Raw genomic sequence first — 23,447 nt, forward strand, 5'->3', positions numbered from 1 at the left:
ATCTCCCTCTCTCTATTCATCTATATCTATTTTCTATCGTATCAATGCTCCAACTCTTTCTCACCATCTCCATCTACATATCTCTTCCTTCCTCTCTTTCCATCTCCATCTACACATCTCTACTTTCCTCTTTCTAACTATTGACAGGAACTTTGATGCATTGAGTCTTGTATAAAACTGTATTGACAATTTTCAAAACCATCTTGAAAAAATTTTGCTTTCAATTTCAAAAACATTTAATTATTTGAAGTTTCATATAAAAATAAATAGAACTGATCTTGTGTTTGTTCGCGAAAAATATATTACAAATAAATTTTAATACAAATTCATGGAATCATAAAAATAAGAAAATAAAAGAAAAGACTTTTTATTCATACATCCAATCCAATACAATACAAGGAATGCTAAAAATCTCATTTGTAAGCGAAAAATCTCTCGCACTGGTAAGCCCAATTGGATTGGTATATCGATACATAGCTAAACAAGGCTTTATTAATTGTAAGAAGATGAATGATAATGAAGAATAACTTGTTGAATTGCACTGTCCCTTCCCTGGCAAAAAGCCATATTCCATTTAAGCCAAGATCACAGACATTATAAGAGAGCCAATCAGCAAGACCAACACATCCTTCATCTGTGACACGTGTCCCGCACTGGTAGGCGCCGGCGCAGTCTTTGTTGAGGGAGATGGGGCGGCCGGAGTGGAGGGAGTGGTGGAACTACCGGCTGAAACGGTGACTGCCACCTTCATACCACCACTACAATGACCGCTAATTCCACAGATGAAATACCTTGTCCCACTGCTTGTCAATGAAATCCTTGTGTTTCCACCTGTGTACTGCTTCGTTGGGTTACTTGTAGCGCACGAATCATAAGCCGACTTCTGCACCTCCAATACGTCATGCACTCCATTTACATAGGTGAATACTGTTTACCACAAACAACATTCAAACACAGATTATTAAAACACTGTATCAATCATCATCATCATTATTATTAAGGAATATGAATGAATCCAAAGAGAAGTGTAATAACATATTTACCTAAGGTGTCGCCCACAAGGAATGTTTTTGAGGAAGCCCAGGTGGTATAGTTTGCACCAAAACCCCACTGCTGGGCGTCTCCCACCGTGTAGTCAGTGGCCTCTGCATAACATGCACACAAAACCAACAGAGCCGCCATTGCTGCAATTCGAAGTGCCATTTTTGCAGAGCTTAGCAATTCCACAAAGATTTTACAGTTTAATATCTCTTTTTTCCTTCTCTTTTGTATGGAAAGAAGAGATGTGTGGATTATGGAGGAGAGCAGAGGTAATTATATAGCGTTTATCTCATCAAGGCAGAGGAAGGATTCAAATGGAAACATGGAATTTGGGGTGTTTTTTTCCCTTTTTTTAACTACCAAGTCTGACTGCCATGCTACTTTATTTATAAAATATAGAGTTTGCATACAAATTGGAATAAGTTGCTTGTGCATTGTTTTTTTCTGAAATACGGCGGGACGCGTTCCTTTGCCCTCGACCCTCGATTTTGCCGCGTGGAAGACTTGGCAAATGTTGGTGACAGAAACTTCTAATGGTGAAAGAGATTTATATTATTTTTTTATTTTGATTGTCAAAGTCGTTTAAGATACATTCCATGGCTCTTATCGATAGACCTTTCGTTTTTAAAAAAGATATTCAGTAATGGCCTGTATTATTTGTTTAAAAAATAATAATATTATATATTAAAGAAAAATAGGTGGAGAAAATCATACTCCAAAGTTCACATGAGAACAAGTTGTCAAAATAGTAGACCAAGTCACTATGCACAAAAGTTCTATAGAAGCAAACAAAGGTGTCGAATACATTTATTATAATAATATATATTATTAAAAAAAATAAACGTAAGAGTATAATAAAATAATAAAATGATTTATGTAAAAAAAATCTTTTCAAACTCTAAAGCAATTCTATGTTATTGAATAATCAAAAGTTCTAATTTATTTGTCATCAAAAGTTCTACAAAAGTGTCATTAACCAAAGATTTGAAGTAATTATTGTAGCATAACAATATCTATAAAAATCACAATCAAAAGTTTCTTCTCAAGCACCTAGTAAATGAAGAAATAATACACAAAATCATCAAATGGTAAAAACAAAACTATGAGATAAAGTATCTAAAATGTGGCACCTAAACCTCTAGTTAGAAATCTAAATCGCAAATTTGAAAATGAGTCAACAAGCTAAAAAAATAACATGTTCCTTTCACCTACCATAAGCTTGTAATAATCTCCTCACTAACTTGAGCATTCCATTTTGGCTTCATTATCTCTTTTCAAATATGTCTTATGATAATTTGTCAAAACGTATCATAAACATTGCTTAACAAGTGTAACTTCATCTTATAGCTATTTTATGTGTCATATATGTTTTCATATTTCTAATGTCAGAGGCTCAATTTTGATTTAGAATGTTATTGAGAAACTTTTAAAATTGTAGAGCTCTAAGAGATCTATGCATCAAGCATCTCTCAAAGTGATGTTGAACAACCCAAAATATTTATTTTGACAAAAACACAAAATATATGGACTTCAAAGTATTTTTTCTACTTTGTAGCCTAAATCATAATATTTTTAATATTAACATTAATACCAAGGTTGAAACATCTTTCTTAACAGTCTCTTACTTGTCAAACGCCTTGCAATAGTAAAGATACTATCAACACTTATAATGAACTAATTGCAATGAGCCCAAGAGCCCTATACAATCAAAGCACCATCTGAACTTTTTTGTGTTTACTAGCTTAATCGGTGCATCTACAACACTAGGTAAAGTATCAATCTTCTCTCACATCACCCTTCATTATTTTATCATGTCACGAATAAAATAGTATTGGACGTCAATATTCTTTGCCTTCACATGAAATATTGACCTTTTTTGTTAGGCATATGGCACTTTGATTGCCAAATAGGGTTCTAATAGCTCATAGATTTAACCCACATTTGAACAGAAATAGTTAAGACATTTTTTTTCCTTACAAGCATGATTAGTTGGCATGAACTTTAATTTTGCAATGGACAAAGCGATTGCAACCAATTTCTTACTTATCCAACTAATTGCACTACCAAACATACTAAAAAAATATTAGCAAATCTCATGCTATCAACATGTCAAACCCAATATGAATCCACAAATACAAGAATAGTCATTAAATAAATTGATCACTTATAAAATTATTGTAGACAACTAAAAATTTCACCATCATGTGATTCATTAATTTCTCTAGTATCATTGATTCATCTAATTATCTCCTAATACATCTATTCATTTACTATGCTACTTGATCATTTGTTTCATCTAATCATCACCCAATTTGTTCATCCATCACTTAGGTCTCGATTTCATTTAATTGTCATCTATATTATTCATCCATCATCTAGGACATGCATTGTCACCTAATAAATAATAATTTAATTAAATAATTTTATTTTTTTAATTAAATTTGGCTAATATTATTTATCCATTAATAATTCACATCTTTATCCACGCATTATCCATTAATAAATTAATGTAATATTAATTCCAACTTCGTGCACAAATAATCCAATTAATTAATTATTAAATTGATTTATTCCACCTCACCAAGTTGACTCTTTAGTCTAATTAATTTTCTCAATCACTCAAAGTCCCACTCATCAATAAAATCCTTTTCACTCACCCATGCAATCAATTAACTCGTTCATGGAACAATAAGTTCCCCTTGATTCTCTCATGCACTTAATTAACTCCTCGATCAAATTTGCTAACAACAATCAAATCTACTCGCATTGGATCTGATATGAGGTTTTAGATTCAATACTAAGCATTCATTTGATTCTCCTCCAAATCTATAAATCAAATCCATCTCTCATCATTATCAAGCATGTAATCAAGTATCATGGATAATTCATTTATGTATCCAATTTCTATCAATTTCATATCCAAATAATGTTAATGTCATGTTGGTGAATTGAGCACCTAATTCCAACGAGTAAAACTTAATATCTAGCTTGATTAGAGGTTTGCATGTGATTGATTCGAGTGTTGAATTTGTCTTAATTTGATGATATTTTATTTGCATTCATACAATTATCATGATAACAAATGAATTTCTTAGATGTGCCCCATAGATATCTAAAAATATCTTCGTTGTATCCCAATGGATTTATCTACTTGATTAGTCATAAATGGTTAAGGACTTTCAATGCTTAGATAATATCTAATATTGTATAGGTCATAGCATGTTTTAAGCTCTCATTGGGATCAATATAAGGTACTTTATCCATATCCTTCTTCTCACTCGAAGAATTCAGACAATGCTCTACTAATAACTTGGTCCCCTTTGAAATAGGAACAAGTAGTGGTCTATAAACTATCATATTAAATATTTCTAACACTAGGTTCACATGTTTGATATGTATTAACTAAAGTTTTATATTTTCTCTCTCTTTTTATTTTCATACTTGAAAGAAATCTAGCAACCCCATAGTACCCTTAGAAGTACTAAAAACCCAAAAAGAATCTAAATAGTTTTCTGATCCCATAATTCCGCTTGTCTACATATATTATGAAGAGCATAAAAAGGTTTCCAACCTCCCAAAGTTCTCTTCTTTCTATAGCCCTCACAACTAAGCTTGTTGTTGAAGTCAATCCTAAGGTATTTGTACTCAATCGCTACTTCAAGAGTCTTGTTTTTGAAGCAAAACTTAAGATAATTTTGCTTTCTATTGTTAGAGAAACTCATGATTTTGATCTTGCTAATATTGACTCTCATCTCCGTTGCTCTACAAAAATATCCAAGAACATATAAGTGTTCTTAAAACCTATGAACCAATTTAGCAATGTAAGGTCATTTGCATATAAAAAAATGGTTTATCATGAACTCTCCTAAAGAGACACCTCCTCCCTTTTGCCAGTTTAGTCATTCTTCAAAGTTTGTTAATTATATATAAATTAAATAATGTAACTCCTAAAAACTTTCTAAAATGCCTATCAAAGTTTTGATTTTGGTTTGAACTTCTTCATAAAACCTATGGACAGCTACTCTTAAATGTATAGGAATTCCAAATTTTTCCATTGTACACCATAGCTTATCATTGGGATCGTATTGTAAACCTTCCTAAAGTCAACAAAAAAAAACGTCTTCTCTCTCCCCAAACTATTTCAACGGTGTACTTCAAATTGATTACATGATCAACCAGACTGTTTAGCCCTAAAATCTGCTTGACCTTTTGTTAACTATTCTTTTTCTTCTCGCCATTTGTTGATTATGTTTTCAACCACCCTACCAAATAATTTCGCAAACAAAAGATTGATGATTAGGGTTAACAAAGTCACCACTCTTACAAATAAAGTTCAAAAAAAAATCCTTTTACCAAAATATTTTAGGATTGAAATTATAAAAATAATCAAACCCTAATCACCAATTGAGTTTCAGAGTCGAAGTGTCATAAATCCCGCCCCAAGTCAAAAACGCTTTTTTGATAGACTGGCAGAAGTAACTTCTTGGTGATATCCCTAAAGATCTTCCTTTGGACTGCCTTACCCAAAACACGTCCAACTGCTCCTTGCATGGAACATAGATTTTTTTATTCTGAAAAGATTTTAGAAGCATCTTTAATGTCAGCGATGAACTTTCGAAACTATTTTTTAGTTCCTCCAATATGAAACCCCACGGCTTTGGTCAAACGAACCGTTCAAATTGAATGTGAAATGTGGAAATGAGAAACATCTGGCAACCAAAAAATTATAAACTATAGAACACTGTCAACGATATGCGGGCACCTTCCTGGAAATGTAAGTATACAACAAAACAAATTAATATATTCCTATGCATCCCCCTTCACATGTAGAAAAAAATGTCAGAAATTTGCAAGTTAAGAACTAATTAGAATAACCCAAACTAGTGTCGTACAACCATTCCTCTGTCATGCCACAATTGTTGAACACCCCGCAGAACTCCCTCTCTGAAATTACAACAGCTTCCACACAAAAAATTGAATTCAGAACATTAACAGAATCTGTGTTGGCTTTCAAAAGATGCATAAAAAAAAACAGTACAGAGGAATACTGCCTTATCCACCTTCCTTCTTTCATCAGCTTTAATACGACTTGTAGGATTAGAAAGCACGCATTAGAAACTAAAATCTACTACACCATAGCTGCACATAAGTGTGAACATAGATATTTATCAAATTATGGGGATAGTTTGCATTATCACATAGGAGGCTTTTGTAAAGCCATCTTCAATTATTCCTGTATGTTAAAAATGAAGATAAACAATTATAAAATGGAAATCTGGAATACAATTGTAATTCTCAAATTAACTAGTAGATAGCAACTGCAACAAGAAGAAATAAAACACGAGAGATCAACACATAACACTATTTACGTTGGAAAAAAATTTCAATAAAAAACTCCATCAAGAAGAGAGGCCAAATGTATATAGTCTTCAGAAAAAAATATTGCAATACAATCACTTCTTATCTCCTCTTCAATTTTCAATCTTGTAGCTTTTGTGTGGTTTCACTCTTTCTCATAAAATATGATTTCTACCTCCTTAAACACTTATTATATAGCATTTCGGCACTAAAATGAGGCATCCAAAATGGTTACATACTCAACTCCCTCCCTTGGAAATTTCCCAACTTTAAACCCATGACAAGTTGTAACCAAATTACTAACTTCTCAAAATGGGCACCTAGTTGTTCCTTTCTCTAAGGTAGTCTCCATCTTCATGTGCAAGGTGATATGGGCTAATAATAGCCATGCCAAAATGATTACAAATGTCTTGACGATCCAGGGGGAAATGTCTTTACCCAAGAAGTGTTGGACACCTAGATTCTTCCATAACCTCCTAGACAGTTGCTCGGTAAAAAGTAACTTCCTGCTGGTAAAAAATTAATAACAACTACTTACCCATCCATATCAATAACAATTATTAACTTCCTAATCTAAGCACATTTCAATATAACATAAACATGAACTCCAATTTATTATTTTAGCTTAGTATAATAATTACAACAGATGTGCATATACTTTTAGATCACACAAACCACAGAAGCCAACATTGAAATGTGCCAGTGAAAAATGTCTATCCTGACCATCACCAAACACGCTCTTGCCACAATCATACACTATTGAGTATCGTATCCAAGATGAAAATACGTACTTGCGACTATAATCCAGGAGAAAGCCATTCCAGACATATATCCATTCCAAGTGTGACTGCATAAAAACCATAAATTTCAAATAACCAACAATAGGTATACGCCACCATTTGCCATAATATTGGGTTTATCAGTAATTCATTGAGCTTCTCTCCAAAACCATGAAGGCAGAATTGTGCAGGTTTCATGGTTGTCCTGTAAGAAATACTAATATATCGACCCTTGTTCCCATACTGCAAAGACAAAACATAGTTTGTTCTTGTTTAAAGCTAAACAACCAGCAAATTTGTAACAAAATCGAGCTAGTTTTTATCATCACTTCTTTTTTATGTAACATTTGGTGATTCTATGAAAAGAATTAGTATTCCTTGATCATCGCTGCATTATTTTCATGCCAATAAGAATGGACTTGTTGGAAGTTTCTTTTTTATTTATTAACCATTTTATTATATGGGAAGGTAACAAGTAAACCAGCTTTCAATCCTCTAAAATACGCAAGTCACTTTTGTATTTAGTATGACTGTAAATATTGTTATTTTTTATTCACTCCCTAACCCTATGTGATTCATCTACACAATTGTCGGATGAAATATGGTGGATCAGTAACCTACGGTGGATACTTTTCACGGAAGAATTTTATCAAATCCGTAGTATACTCATGGGCCACCTCAACCTTAATTTATGAATTCAATCTCCTATAATTCCTCCAAACTCCTAATAAACAAGAATCTCAAATCAGGCATTAAATTTAAGCAGGCACACAGGCATACCACTGACCAATCAGAAAACAAATCCCCAAGTATTTTATAGTATTTAAATACAAGCTTTTTTGGTAATGGTGACCATAAGATTTTCGTAGTCAAGATATTTACATGGCAAATTTACAGAAAAAACTATGTATTTTTGTATACGAGTTGCAGTTCTTTCGTAATTCAGATACAAAAAAAATGCACAGTTAATTCTGTAAGTTTGTTAAATAAATTTTTTCTTAGCTTTCCATAATAAAGATAGGCTACTTTGAGTGTATTGCTTGGTAGATTTATGTGAGACCTCCAGACTAAAAACTGAAGAGCTGTAGCAATCAAAAACATATACTTGGCAAGCTTATGGAAAAAGCTCTGTATATTTCTGTATAAAAAATTCAGTTTTTTTATACGTATGATACAAGAGAGATGCACACAATCAATTCTGAAAGTCTGTTAAATAATTTTTTTCTTAGCTTTCCACACTAATGATGCGCTACTTTTGAGTGTATTGTTTGGTAGATTTATGTGATTGTGAGATCTCCAGACTAAAAACTGAAGAGCTGTAGCAATCAAAAACATATATGCAAGAAGAATTCAGTATTTATAACTAGCTCATCTCAAATTTTGTCTACGAGCTTCCACACACACACATACAGCAGCAACTAGCCTCTCCTCTCCTCTCCTCTCCTAGAGGCATCTTCCTTGGTTTATAAATATTTCATGACCATTGTTTTAAATAGAATGTATCATTTTTGCCTAGCACTCAAACAATCATACCAGGTCAAAAGCATGCTTACTAACCAAATGCATTTTGAGCCGCATGTAAAGAAGCACCTAATTATTATCAAGCTTAGTTTTACATAATAGACAATTGCATTACATGTATCATCTACCTGAAGGCTGCACACACTGACCACCCTTGTTATTGGAAATTGGAATTATACATGTTAATAATTATTACAAGATTGGTTTGCTCCAAGATACAAATCAATCTTTCTCTAATTATACGGCACATACAATATTTCCTCTTGAAGGTCAACTCCAAGTTTCTGCCGCACCTGCTCTTTGACAATATTTATCAAGGAACACATGTCTGCAGAAGTTGAGTTCCCAACATTGATAAAAAAATTGGCATGCATTTCTGAAACTTTTGCACCACCCACCATCACACCTTTCAGTCCTGCTTGCTCAATCACAGCTCCAGCAGACAGAGAAGTTGTTGTAGGGTTGCGGAAGACACAGCCAGCACTGCGCTCACCAATTGGTTGTGTCTTATTTCTTCTGCTGGTCAGAAGAACCAAAATGTTATATGGACCGAATAAAAAGAATTTCAATTTAGACAATAGCATCTTTGGGTCCAGATTCTCTTCCAAGGTCTTTGAACTTCATGTATGGTCATTTGAGAACTACATTTTATGCATCACATTCCAGCATGGCAAGAGAAGGTTAGTTACATAGACAAAAAATCTACTTTATCTTACCTCTCCAAGTATAATTTTTGGCGTTCTCTTGAAGATGAAAGAGATGCTAGCTCAAATGTCGCAGAGACAATGGCCACAAAGTTCTGCATATGCTGGAAAGGAGATTTGCGATAGCTGAAAATGAGTTCGGATCTTCGGAATGTCTTTCTCCTTCCATCAACCATTATAATCTCCACAGATTTCAGAACATCTGCAGTCTCCTGATTGCAACCATTGAAAAAAATCATGAAATAATTTGTTATTGCTTGTATATTGATTATTAGAAGTATGCAGCAATAAAAAATGAGTCAACAAGCCACCAAAACAAAAGAGAAAAAATTGAATCCAATATTTTCACAAAGAAATAAAAAGCTGAAATTTCAGATTCAGAAAAACCTGTCCACCTGCTCCCGCGTTCATATACACTGCACCCCCAACAGTCCCAGGTATACCAGTACCAAACTCAAGTCCTGTTAACCCATCCTTTGAGCACTGTAAACCCAACTGATTAAATGCATAACCACTCCCAACTCGATAGGTAGCTGGAAATATTTTTTCAACAAAATCTATCTGATTAAGAATTATGCAACCATCAAAGCCACGATCATCAAAGAGACAATTGGAGCCTCTCCCAAGAATAAAGAAGCGTAAATTATGCTTTTGACAATATCTGTCATGGTACTGCATCAATCAATCAGCTCTTCAAAGTTATAACACAGCAAATTTTATTTAGAACATAACCATCCTTCTTCTTTAGTACATTATTGTATACTTCCTGCTCATTATAAAAAGAGCTAGTGCAAATAGATTCGGTTACAGGAAGAGGAATTGTACACTTGTATGTTGGGCACCCAGTTAATAGATTATCCTTCCTGTGCATGATTTTCAGGCTTTATTGGAACTGACTTTACATGCATAACTCAATTAAGAGCCACCAAAATGAAAGAGAAACAAACAACAAAATCCTTAGCACTTCAATATGTGAGTCACACTGCAGTAAACATGAACTTCATAACATAAATTTACAGATGCATAATATGCAACAAAAATACAATCACCGGGCTATAAAATACCATGCATTACCTCAAAGAATGTAACACAAATGATGAATAAATCAAAGAACATGAGTGATGCAGGAGCATCTGGGGGCTTGGGTAATCAGCATCACCAAAATTATTAATTTTATTTCAATAACGTTTGGCTTATAACCCTTGTATCCTAGGTGTGAAGATTACCTCCATTTTTTAATTCAAATTGCTTTCCCTCTCAAATTGGAAACTTTGAAACCTTTCAAATCTATATAATATATATCAAAGTCAAATGGTCTCTATTTAATAATATATTAAATAGATTTGAAAGTCTTAAATATTAATAGATTTGACATATATTAAATAGATTTAAATATTGGATATTGGATATTGGATATATATTAATGAGACCATCCAATATATATAGATTTAAATAGATTTGAAAGTCTTAAATATTAATATATTTAATATATATCCAATATCCAATATATATTAATATATATCAAAGATTTGAAAGTCTTAAATATATATTTAAATTGGAAAACTTCAAATCTTTCAAATTTATTTAATATATATCCAAATTGCTTTCCCTCTCAAATTGGAAAATTTCAAATCTTTCAATTTGAAATTTGAATTCAAATTGCTTTCTCCAGTGTTGGTTTTCAGTGAAGGGTCATCAGAGAATATAGCAATCATTTGCGTCATAAGAAAATGTTGTAAATCAGTTGGCTATCATTCATGTAAGGGAAAAAGCTGTCCAGTTTTCCCCATGAAAATCAGCTGTAAACTTGTTAACTTCATGACATGAAATCAGAAATTTCCTTGTGTTGGTCAACTTCAATTTGTCTTGAAAATCAAGAAGTTTGAGAGCACATGAATGTTAATTCTGTTCTATTGTGAAGGTGATCTTCATCTGCAATAAATCAGTAAGCATAAATGTTTAAGGCCTCCAAAGATTGAAAATCCAGATTGCAAGAAACCTGGTTAGGTGACTAGTTGTTACAATTTTCAGTCTAGGTTTTAAACCTTGTAAGTCTTCAATTTTTTGTCTCCCTTGAGTTTTAGGAACCTTGTTGACATTATAAAAGTGTGTTGCAAAGTCTTTTTGCAAGGGAAAGGTCACCATTGAGTTGGCTTCCTACCCTTAGCCACATCTATAAAGTGAAAGATCACTGTATTCTCACCAGCAGCTAATAATATCATTAAGAAACAGAATATGAAGATAAATAACATGCACAAAGGCATTTATGGCAAAATAAGGTAAGTATATATAGTCTTGTACTCAAGTATACTTCAACAAACTAAGTGAAATCCCATGTCCGAAAAAAAACCCCTATTTTTGCTAAATGTGTCATTCAATATAGTTTTACCGCATGTCTCCTTAATATAAAGGTACACTTCTTTGTAACCACCAAACAGACTAAATCTCAGATGTTAGGCTATCTAAAGTTACCACAAGAAATTTCTTTCCCCAGTTGCAATTCAATGAGAGAAAACAGTGGATCTCAGATATTTAAGATTTTAAAAGTGATGATGATATCTTAGTTCATTCCCCTCTTCATCAACTAATAATTCTTTATCTTCCCAAGGGATCCACCATATATAATACATATCAAAGTCAAATGGTCTCATAGTTTGTACTTTGGAGCATGACTTCTTCTACCCACTCTTTTTTGTGAATGTGTAATATAGTTTTTTTATACAAGTAATAAATAACACTTATTCATCGAAATGGTCTTATTATGTAGATGACGGCTGAATTAAATGACAAAGAGAAATACTAACTAATTTAAACAAAGATCCATTTCCAAATTTGTGGCAAGTTACATAGATAATATGCACCAAAATAGAAACAATGCTTACCAACCAGAGACAAAGATCAGAATTTATTTTCAAGCATTCAATAATAACTGGCAAAAAAGACAGTAGTGATATATCTGATATAATCAAGAAAGAATGGATATAAGTCCATCAGGGTGTGGTTTTGTGGATGAGACAAGGCATTGCCATGCCTAAGACCAAAGTTGAAATCCCAACAGACACAACCCTTACTTGAATTGGGGAGCTTGAGCCAGAGATTTTTCTGGAAAAATAAAACCAGAGTCTCATAGCTATCCCTAAGTGGAATTCAAATAATATAGAGGGGTTGACTAATATCAAAAGAGAAGAAAGAAAGGATGTATTGATTAGATCATTTGATAACTTTTCATGTCATAAATTATAGATTATAGAAGATAACCATAATATTTAGTTAATAGTTCCCCAGATAACTAACTATCAGTATCAAAACTTCTCACCATTGCAAGCCAAGCTGAGCTAATGATCTCACTTTTGGTTAGTTCAATATTTGCAATGTTGTTTTACCCTTTAAGAGTTCTTGCCTGGCAACTATGTTTCAAACTATAAGCATCTGGATCTTAATCGCTCAAAAAAGATATCTTCCAAATACATTGTCTATTTTTCTTTCTTCTTTCTACTTGCAAATTGACAAAGTTGGGTTTACAACTAGCTCATTTACTCCAAGAAATTTTTGAAAGGCAACGGGTTAAGTTTTTCTTGGAATCAAAACACTACCCCCTGCATCAAATAATCTCATTCATCAGTTTTCACAGATACTTGAGAAAAAGAGACGGATACATGTCATTTATTGAAGTACAGAAAAGCATTTTACCTAATATTGTGCATATGTGAACACATTTGAGAAGTGAGTTTACATTTCCGTATTAACAATTGCCCATGAGGAACCTTTGCAAATTATTTCTTTCAGCATAAGGGACTCTGCTGAGGAAAAAGTACTGGAAACTATGCAATTGGACAAGGATATTTCCACCTTGTTAATCATTTGTCTGTTCTTCCTCAAAAATACTATGATTACCAGCAGAAGTTGATTGAAAGAAAAATGAAATATATCATGGCAACAAAAGTCAAAAGACAGTGAAACCGAGTGTGCCAGTTTAGGCTCAAATTCATTATCTATTACAAAAAAGGGCTGATACATAATTTGCACGAGTTATGCCTGTATAAATCTTCACAACAAACCTTTAATTTCTTATGTTGTTGATCCAAAAGAAAAGCTCTTGAAATCTAGCATGCATAGGTTAAAATTGATGAGTGTCACAATTGTAAACTGTCATCTACATTCTTTATGTTGATTCCAAAGTGTTCATGTCTCAAATACATCTACACAACTGAAAACAGGAGTATATATCCATAGGCTGATGCACAAGTTCCCATATCAAATATGCATGTTTAGACATTTGAAATTAATCATTTAAGGATGAACTCAAAAAATGCCCCATACCACCATGATTAATAATTATTCATCTTGCAATGCTAGAATACACAATCGCTCATACCATCAATGTAGAACATCCCATCTATCTAAACCGAATAAGAAAAACAACTAGAAATGCCCTACAAAAGGTTTTAAAATTAAATTTTGATGCTACCTCAAAGGATAATCTCATTTTAGCAGGTTTTGGTTTTGTGATTAGAGATTTACAAGTCATTTGTTGCTCAGTGGTTCTCAGTTTTTGGGTAGAGCCACCAATAATATCTGCTATAAGATCAGAGTACAAGGAAATAGAAATTGAAGGGGGCTGACAAATAGTAGTGAATGCAGTCAACAAAGGCTGAATTAAAACTAATCTAAGTTACCGGCTTCTGCAAGAAAACCCCTTGGGTCCCAGTCCAGTTTACCCCGGGTTCGGGTCCAATTCCCTGTGGGTTCGGACAAGGTCTGGCCCACAGCTTGTCGGTTCGGTCCTGCAAAACCAGGAAGAACCTTGGAAGAATTTTAATGCTTTTCTAGGGACCTGTGAAGAATTTGACCAAAATGTTAATTTTTTTACTTTTTTAAAGTGTTTGCTTTTGGCCGAAAAGGTAAATCCAATCCCCCAACCCTAATTTGACCTCTTAAAACAACAAAAAGGTAAAACCTATTTCATTTTTCCACAATATAATGAAAAACAAAACTTCTTTGCTCCATTTTTCTTTGCTCATAAATCTGATTGCTTCAATCCTGTCCTAAACGCATCTCCAGGAAGCAGTAAAGAAGGCTACTCATGGAAACATTAAGTGCCCTGATAAAAGCACACTCCCCATAGGCCATGGACTGACAGAATTAGTTAAATTTGTTAAACAATTAAACAATGAACCATTGATAAAAACTTTGGAAAACAAGCTACTTCAGATGCTAGTCTTGGTGGCATCCTCACCATCAATTACAGAAGCTAACAACTTACCAAAACAAACTTAATTACTAGTACCACTGCCAATGCTAGTGCCAGTGCCAATGCCAATGCCACTCCCAGTGGCACTGTTTGTGGTTCTTCTAATTTACCACAGCATATGGAGGATGATGATGATATTTTTGATGACCCATATGATACTTGATCAGTGATGGCTGATTGTTGACACTTGACATTATTATTTTTGAACTAAAACATTAATATGGTGGTGTATTTACTATTTTGCTATGTTATTTGAACTAAAGCTCCAATAAAAATCATGAGTCAAGTTTTGACTATTAATATGGTGGTGTATTTTGCTATGTTATTTGACTATTAGCATAGTGGCGTATTTTGAAGTTAACTACTGCTGCATATATGTATATATGTATATATTTTTTATTTTTATACGTTTTTATACTAACAAACCCAAATCCCCCAAAAAAAATTGACCGAACCCACGAACCCAAACCTTGAACCTGAATGCAAGCCAAAATTGGGACCAGCAACTTATAAACTAATGTTAGGAGGATTCTTGTTAGGGGCAGTGAAATTGGACTACTATATGATTTTGCATTGTATGAGAGAACAAAACCATGCAGCAGACCTCTTGGCTAATCATGGGCCTTCACAAACATTTTTCTCATCATTAAAAAGTTCTAATTCTAGAAGGTTGGAATATTTGAATGAGGTGATAAATGAAGATTGTAAGGGGCTTTAAATCAAAAATTTAAATTAGCGAAGATCTTATTATCAGATGTGCATGTTTGTAATAGGAGGAATGAGTTGGCTGACAGCAGGAGATTGCATAGTTGTAACAGCAGGGATGAGTTGGCTGACAACAGAGGCATATTTATTGTACCCTCTTTGTTTGCTTGATAAAAATTATAAGTGGTAGTGAGCTGTTGATAAACAGATTTGTCGCTGCAATATTTTGTTGAAACAAATGTGACTTGCCCAATGGGCACTAACAAATGTTCACAACGTTTGGAGAAATCATTCTTAGATTCATGAATTTCCTCTATGTTTGAAAGTGGCAACACCCTCGTATGATTGAGGTTTTTGGAGTTTTTACGTACTTTTAACCGAAAAGTAGATAAAGAACACAAAAAAATGTAATGTCCCCTCTTCAGTGACAGGCTACAGGAAGTCAAATTCTGGCCTGCAGCATTCCCCAGGCTAGGATTAATGAATTAATAAGGGAATGAAAGATAAAATTAATTTTTACCCAAAAAAACTTATGATAGGAAATTAAAAATTATAACTCATCGATGTCACTTAAGTTGGGGCCATTTCGAGTCATTAAGTTGTTTCACTTAGGCAAATCATTATGGGAGTCAATTTAATAATTTACACAACATTGGATATTGTGCCTAAGTCTTTTAAGGAGGTTTCTAGATGGATCGATGCCTTTTGCTGAGGCTATTATTTAAGGAGAGGTCGATGTCTAAGAGGATTATTATATTTGTCTTCTCTTGTTGAATTATGAGCTCTGCAACTCAGCATAAGTACAGGAAAACCCTGTCTTAGCAGTTCTGAACGAAGCCCCAGGTCTGCAACAGTGTTCTACTCTAGTTGGAAGCAGTAATTTCATCAAATTATCTATCGCTGGAACTGTTGGTGGTCTTTCTAGCAATCTGGGCGAGTTTATTTCAGTCTGAAGCAGTTTGTGGGTACAGCGAGCTGCATTTGATATAGAGCCTTTCCTCCAACCAGAACACACACAGGTGACCAGAATACAAATCACAGCTCCTTGAGGGTTTTGGATGGAGGGTTTTGGACGCCAAAAGCTTCCAGTTTATGGTCTGCTGCACATCTGAGATTAATCCTTGACAGCAAATCGGGCTTACTGATTGGTATGTGTGATCTATAAATTCGATTATTAAAAAAACCAATCCATGAATCAAATTTCCAGAAATTCAATATAAAAAACTTGTTATCCTATGCCTAGCTTTTTTATTAGTTTGGAGTTGAAACTTAAATAATTGCTGCTGTTATAAATTTCTTTAAAATAAATAAACGTATATTGCATTAAGTTTCAAAAGGGTGTAGTAGAGAACATTTCAGTGGTATCAGAGCCACCTTTCCTGCCAGCCTGTGTGGGAAAATTATTTGCATGTCAGTTTCCTGGTAAATTTGGTGGTTGCATGTTAGAATAAAGAAAGTCTATGCACAGATATAACACCAGAAGTAGGTCCGGGCATCAGGAGGAATCGGAAATCTGACCAGCTGAAGGTGAAATGGGTGAGAGAAAAGATGGATCACCACCTAGAAATTTAAACAATCAAATGGATCAGTTTCTGATAGCCTTTGCTCAGCAGCAGCAGCAGATGATGCAACAATTCCAAGATCGAATGATCGCTGCTATGGGTCAGTTGAGGATGGATCGTTCTAGGTCCAAAAGATCGAGTAGTGTACCCAGCCGGGCCAATAGTAGACATGAAAACCAGGACAGAGCAGGGTCTAATGCTGTTAGGACAGCAACTACACATTCAGATAGACCCCTACGTCCTACCTTCTTGCCTAGACAAAATGAAGAAGAGACAATCCCGGAGCAACCAAAGGTTAAAAACTCATATAACAGATGATGTGATGGCTGCATATGCTGATTACATGACACTTCCAGAACAGGTTAGAGCGTTAATGAACTTGAATCAGTTCATGGATCAGCGAAAGGACAAGACTAGATACCGTATGAACAGGCAAGATGGAAGGCCTAGAGGACAAGGTAGACTCGGTGCTCAGCCAGCTGAATATAAGGATGCACTAAATAAAATCCCTTTACCCACTTTTGATGGCAGTGGACAGGTGAGTGCCAGATCTTGGGTACACAAACTTGACACCTTCCCGTCACTCAAACCGATGGAAGAAGATAAGGCCATTCAATTTGCCACAATGCATTTAGAAGGAGTAGCGTATGACTAGTGGCATCATGGGCTAGTTTCTCAGGATCATACCCTAATTCATTCTTATGAAGAATTAGTTAACAAATTGATTGCCCGGTTTGACAGAAAAGATGTGGAAATCTATTATAGGGAGCTGGCATAGCTTAAGCAGACTGGTCATGTTGAGGCATACATCAATGAATTTCAGAAAATTGCAGTTATGGTTCCTGATATGTCAAAGAGGCCTGTTACAATGCTATTTGTCGAGGGCCTGAGTGATAGATTGCGTGGGTTGGTGAAAGCTCACAAGCCTAGCACATTACACGATGCCATAGGTCTAGCACTGGATTTGGAGACTACACCTCCCTTCCAACCACAGAAGAAGTTCTTTAGTGGTTCTTAGTCAAAGCAAAACAATTTTAAACCACAAAAGAACTTCCCACCAAAATCAGATCAGGAGTCCAGAAATGAACTTCGCAGGAAGAAGTTATGTTTTAACTGCAAAGAACCATGGGAGCCTGGCCATCGTTGCCTTGGTAAAGGCAAGGTGCATCTGATTGAGGTGATTTATGAGGATGACGAACAAGAACAAGATCATAGCATTGATGAGGGTTCTAATCAGGGAGACTCGCCACAAATAGAGTTGGAGGACTCCGCAACTAAGGAAATTCCGCATATTGTTACTTTTTTTGGAGTTCCTCGTAGTCGGCCATTCAGGCTGAAGGGTGTTCTTAAGGGACAAAGGATGGTATGTTCGGTTGACAGCAGAGCCACGCATAACTTTATTGACTAAGGATTAGTAATGTGGCATGGGCTTCGGGCTGAGGAGTTTCCGGGATTCAGCGTCATAGTGGCTAATGGTTTTCCGTTGACATGCACTAAGGTAATTCCCCAACTCAGTATACAGTTTGGTGACTACACTTTGACAGTGGATTTCTACGTGTTTAATCTCAGTAACATAGATGCTGTGTTGGGACTGGAGTGGTTGGAGTCACTTGAACGTTATGTTCAAGACTTCAAACAGATGCAACTGAAGTTTATGGTGAATGGGAAAAAGACAATACTTAAGGCAATGGCATATGGTGGACCTACGGTGGTGTCATCTAGAAGGATGGAGGCCCTTATCAGACATGGTGATGTAGATTGGGCAGCACAGTGTTTTGTTTCTTCTAAACCGGCCTCTAGCAGAAAACCAGAGCACCATGTGGACATACAGACAGTGTTAGATAAACATAGTGCAGTTTTTGGAGACATACCTCCTGGTCGGCCACGAAATAGAGGATTTGGCATGTGATTGAGCTGGAAGAGGGCTCAAAGCTCGTGATCACCACACCTTATCAGCACCCACGTCACTTTAAGGAGGAGATTGAGAAGACGATCAAAGAGCTTCTCAGTATGGGACATATCAGGCCCAGTTCGAGCCCATTTGCCTCATCGGTAGTTCTGGTTAAGAAGAAAGACGGGACGATGCGCATGTGTATAGACTACAGGGCATTGAATAAGAAGACCATAAAAAACATGCATCCCATACCCAGGATCGATGAGTTGATCGATGAACTACACGGAGCCGTGTACTTCTCCAAAATAGATATGCGCTCTAGTTATCATCAGATACGTGTCAGAGAAGAGGACATTCACAAAACTGCTTTTCGTTGTCATTACAGGCATTTTGAGTTCCTAGTCATGCCCTTTGGACTCACAAATGCACCGGCAACATTTAAGTCTTGTATGAATCATGTGTTTCAGAAGCAGTTGAGGAAATTTGTTTTGGTCTTCTTCAATGACATCCTGATTTATAGCAAAACTTGGAGTGACTATTTACATCATTTGGACATGGTATTGGGCATTATGGAGGTACGGTCACTCTATGCAAAAGCCTCTAAATGTGAATTTGGGATGACCAAGATCTTATATCTAGGACATATCATTGGCGCTGATGGTGTGAAAGTGCATCAAGAAAAGATTCAGGCAATCTTAGACTGGCCACCACCTAAAAACATATCTAAGTTGAGAGGTTTCTTGGGACTGTGTTCATATTACAGGCGGTTTGTGCGCGGGTTTTCACAGTTAGCCTCTCCACTGACAGATTTAACTAAGAAGGGTGCATTCTTATGGTCAGAGGGTGCACAGTTAGCCTTTGATAAGCTTAAGGATGCTATGAGCTCATGTCTAGTGCTGGCATTACCAAACTTCACGCAGCCATTTGTTTTGGAGTGTGATGCATCGGGACAAGGAATTGGTGCAGTGTTAATGCAGAACCGGCATCCAATCGCATATGAGAGAAGAAAGTTGAGGGGCAATGAGAGACTTTATTCCACATATGTGTTGACGTGTATTTTGTACACTATCAAACACAGAATAAAATACCCAAGGGTACCTTATCCTCTCTTGAATAAAGCCTCTGATTGCTGAAGATATCGCAAAAAAGAATCAATCAGGATGACTCCAAGGTTCTTGTATGTAGGGTCTCTACGTGTGGATAAGCTCTTTGTGGTATGATGTGATTTGCTGGAATCACAAGGGGACTTACATTTGATGATTGAACGTCTGATCTGCTTTGAATATTGCTGGAACACAGGATCTTACTAGCTTTGACTTGAAAAAAAAGGAAAAAAGACGAGGGCGAGGAAAGGATCTAACCCTAACACTAAGAATGTAAGAGCAATGAATGATCTTTGATGAAATTCTAACTAAGTCTTGTTTTGACATCCCAGGACCATCTCCACAAGGCTAGTGCGATCTTCGAAGGAAAGCTTTGTGATGTTCAAATTATCACTGCAGGCATAGACACCATCAGGTTGATGCATATCAATGAAGAAGCGACAATTGAAGTTAAGCTTAAGCTGAATGATTCCAGTCGACTACGCAAGGCAAGTCTGCAATCAACAAATTGCTAGTAGTATGGATATACGAATTCCACCATCAATCAAGCACATTTCTTCCACTCATCTAATAACATGAAATCAAATATGAGAAGTATAAAGACCATGCAAATTGTCGAATCGACCCATAAATTTCACCATTTCTTCAATGAAGTTACAAGTCTTTTACAACAACATCTTGGCAACAATCTTTGCCTTCTCTCTCTACTCTACTCTAATTGCTATTCTATCAACTATATTCTAACTCCTCCAACTATCTTCTAACTCTCTCTAATTATTTTCTAACTATTAATTGCCTTTACAAATGAAATGCCAGGGCTTATATAGTGCCCACAATACAATTCGATGGCTAAGATCAATTCGAGATCAATGGCCAAGATTTTACAATGAAAACCCTAATTAGGGTTTGTTACAACCATTACATAACATTTAATGCTCGACCAATGAAATAATTGTATTGCCTGGACACATGTCCTCTCTAGAAAATTCCACCAATGGATAGCTGGGGTAGGTACATCGGAGTTTGTGCCACCTTCCATGAGTTAGGTACATTGAATCTGGAAATGCTAAGGTGGACCACACTGATTGGAGGAGTGATGACTAGGATGCCACCTCGTCCGACACTTGTAACTTGGTAGATATTCAACTTGATGTTGTTGAGAAGCTAGCTTTAATTAATTCATCCGGTACTATTTGCTTCTTCAACGAACCCTTGTTCTAACTTCTTGTGTCCTTGATGTGCAAGATGATTGATGTACCTCGCCTTGGAATGCTGGATTGGAAGAGGTCGCCCTTGATGACGTTAGTCCAAAGAAGGCCGTCCTTGTCGATGCTAGGCTAGAGGAGGTCGCCCTTGATCTGGCTTGATTGTCCTTGATGAGAGCCTTCCGACTTGTAGATCCTTCGAGCTCGGGAGTCGCCATCTTGATACCTACACAACATTTCCAAATTAGTAACATGATTTGCAACGTGGAAATATAGACTAGAAAGAGGATTTAAGTTTTAAATTAGGAAACCTCATGATAAATCTTAGAATTATCATTTCCTAAATAACCATGCAATACTTAGACTTTTCTAAAAAATGTCTAAAAAAAAATCAAACCTTGAATAAAGGTGTCAAGATGATTTTGCCATACCTCTTCTTGAGAATTAACTCTAAGAAATGATGTAAAAGAAGAAGAATTTTGCTAGGCAAAGTGTAGATCAAAGCTCTCCCTTGGATAAAATTGCGCCTCCATTAGCTAGCTTCTTCAAGATCTGGAAATTCGCCTTCAAATGTAGCAAGAAATTCGCCTCTCCCATAGCCTTCAATATGAATTTCGCCCTTCTTAGTCTCCACTCCTGGTAGAAATTCGCTCCTCAAATTGCTCTTCCAAATCGCACTTGAAATGATGAGTGAATGATTTGAATAATGAAAAACATGCCTCAAATATATAGAGCGCTCACCATTTTATTTCCATGGGACGACTTGGAAAAATAGGCCAAAAGATAAATAAAAATTAATAAAAGAAGAGGCCGACTTGATAAAAACATTAAATAATACCCCAAGCGCTCCAATTTTATTTTATTTTTTTAAAATAATAATAATTAATTTTAAATGCCTTTATAATTAAAAAAATCGATTTTTTTTAGGCTCAAAATTAATTATTAAATACCATGCGCTTTTATTAAATGCCAAAAATATTTCAAGGTTTTATCGAATCTGGCATTTAATGTAATTTGAAGGATATTTGGCGCCCAATCATGAAAAATAATGGCTATTAACAAGATCGCTCTGGTCCCTTGGTGAGGGACAGGAGCGATCTCATTCTAGACCTCACACTTCTTGTTTTTTCACGTTCAAAATCTCTTCCTGGACATCCAAAATGGGATTCTCATTCGTAACTTTGAGTTCAATCTATCCAATTTTTGGAATGAATGCTCCTTAGAACCATTTTCGCCCTGGTCCCTTGGTGAGGGACAGGAGCTATTTTGCAAATCCAAGCTTATCCGTCCTTTGTTAGCCTTCCAAATTATATTCAATGGATAAATCATGTTTTCCTTGGTCTCTTCAAATCATAAAATTGTCTTGATCCTGCAAGAACAGTGCAAATTTGAAATTCAAGCTCTGGTCCTTCAGTGAGGGACGGGAGCACTTTTGCAATTACAAGCCAATTCGTCCTTTGCTAGCTTCGAAAATTATCTTCAACGGATCGATTGTGTCTTCCTCCATCCACCTCAAACGCAAAACTTGCTTTCCTTTTGCCAAAAACTTGCCTTGAGGGAAAATCGCTCTGGTCCCTTGGAGAGGGACAGGAGCGATTTTGTTACTTAGGCCGATTTTCTTCATTGTGGCGTACTTAAGTTATATTCAACGGGCAAAACATACTTCCCTTGACCTCCTCAAATCGGGAAACCACTTAAATCTTGCAAGGATAATGCGAAATTGGAATTCAAGCTCCGGTCCTTCAGTGAGGGACAGGAGCGATTTTTGCTCTCAGGGCCAAATCTTTTTACTTTTCACTTCCAATTTCCTTCGCTGAGGAAAATATCATCTCTTTACACGCCATGAATAAAAGTTCGAGTCCAAACAAGGTCTAAAAATGTGTATATGAATAAAATCGCTCTGGTCCCTTGGTGAGGGACAGGAGCGAATTTACCTTTCTAGACAAATACTCCATCATTTCATTGTCCTTAATCAAGTCTGGATGCTCTATCATGTTCATTTTGTCCTTCACCATGCCTTTGATGTCTCAATTTAACCAAACAAGGCGAGGAATGGCTCAAATAAGTATTTTCGCTCTGGACCCTTGGTGAGGGACAGGAGCGATTCGCCTTGGACCCTTGGAGAGGGACAGGAGCGCTTTTCGCTCTAGATCCTCAGTGAAGGACAGGAGCGAAATTTGACTTTTTGAACTCTCTATCAGGACAATTTTAATGGAATATACGTTATATTCCATATATACTTTCAGGATGTTTGAGAGTGGTTTCAGACCTCCAAGAGTTATATTGCAAAATCTAGTTTTTTGAGGTTTTTCAATTTCCAGACT

General features: G+C 35.7%; 2 protein-coding genes across 7 annotated transcripts in view; both read right to left on the reverse strand.

Annotated features, from left to right (window-relative positions):
• Positions 1-343: 343 nt before the first annotated feature.
• LOC131035403 (mavicyanin) lies at positions 344-1,388 on the reverse strand. The gene is made up of 2 exons (XM_057967102.2): positions 1,044-1,388; positions 344-927 (listed from the first exon to the last, which is right to left on the reverse strand). The coding sequence occupies exons 1-2, from the start codon at positions 1,201-1,203 to the stop codon at positions 575-577; spliced, it is 513 nt and encodes a 170-aa protein (XP_057823085.2). The 5' UTR covers positions 1,204-1,388; the 3' UTR covers positions 344-574.
• Positions 1,389-8,757: 7,369 nt separating this feature from the next.
• The window catches only part of LOC131035390 (uncharacterized), a 29,103-nt gene continuing 14,413 nt past the window's right edge, over positions 8,758-23,447 (reverse strand). For 2 of the 6 annotated variants that reach the window (XM_057967084.2, XM_057967085.2), the window contains 3 exons: positions 9,791-9,964; positions 9,416-9,615; positions 8,758-9,218 (listed from right to left, as the gene is read on the reverse strand). In XM_057967084.2, the coding sequence (XP_057823067.2) occupies positions 8,933-9,218; positions 9,416-9,615; positions 9,791-9,964 (660 nt within the window). In that variant the 3' untranslated portion in view covers positions 8,758-8,932. Of the gene's footprint in view, positions 9,219-9,415; positions 9,616-9,790; positions 10,076-23,447 lie in introns of all 6 variants that reach the window. The other 4 variants (XM_057967083.2, XM_059214082.1, XM_057967081.2 and 1 more) reach the window with 3 other exon arrangements.

The sequence above is a fragment of the Cryptomeria japonica genome, chromosome 2, assembly GCF_030272615.1.
Source record: "Cryptomeria japonica chromosome 2, Sugi_1.0, whole genome shotgun sequence".
Lineage (NCBI taxonomy): Eukaryota > Viridiplantae > Streptophyta > Pinopsida > Cupressales > Cupressaceae > Cryptomeria > Cryptomeria japonica.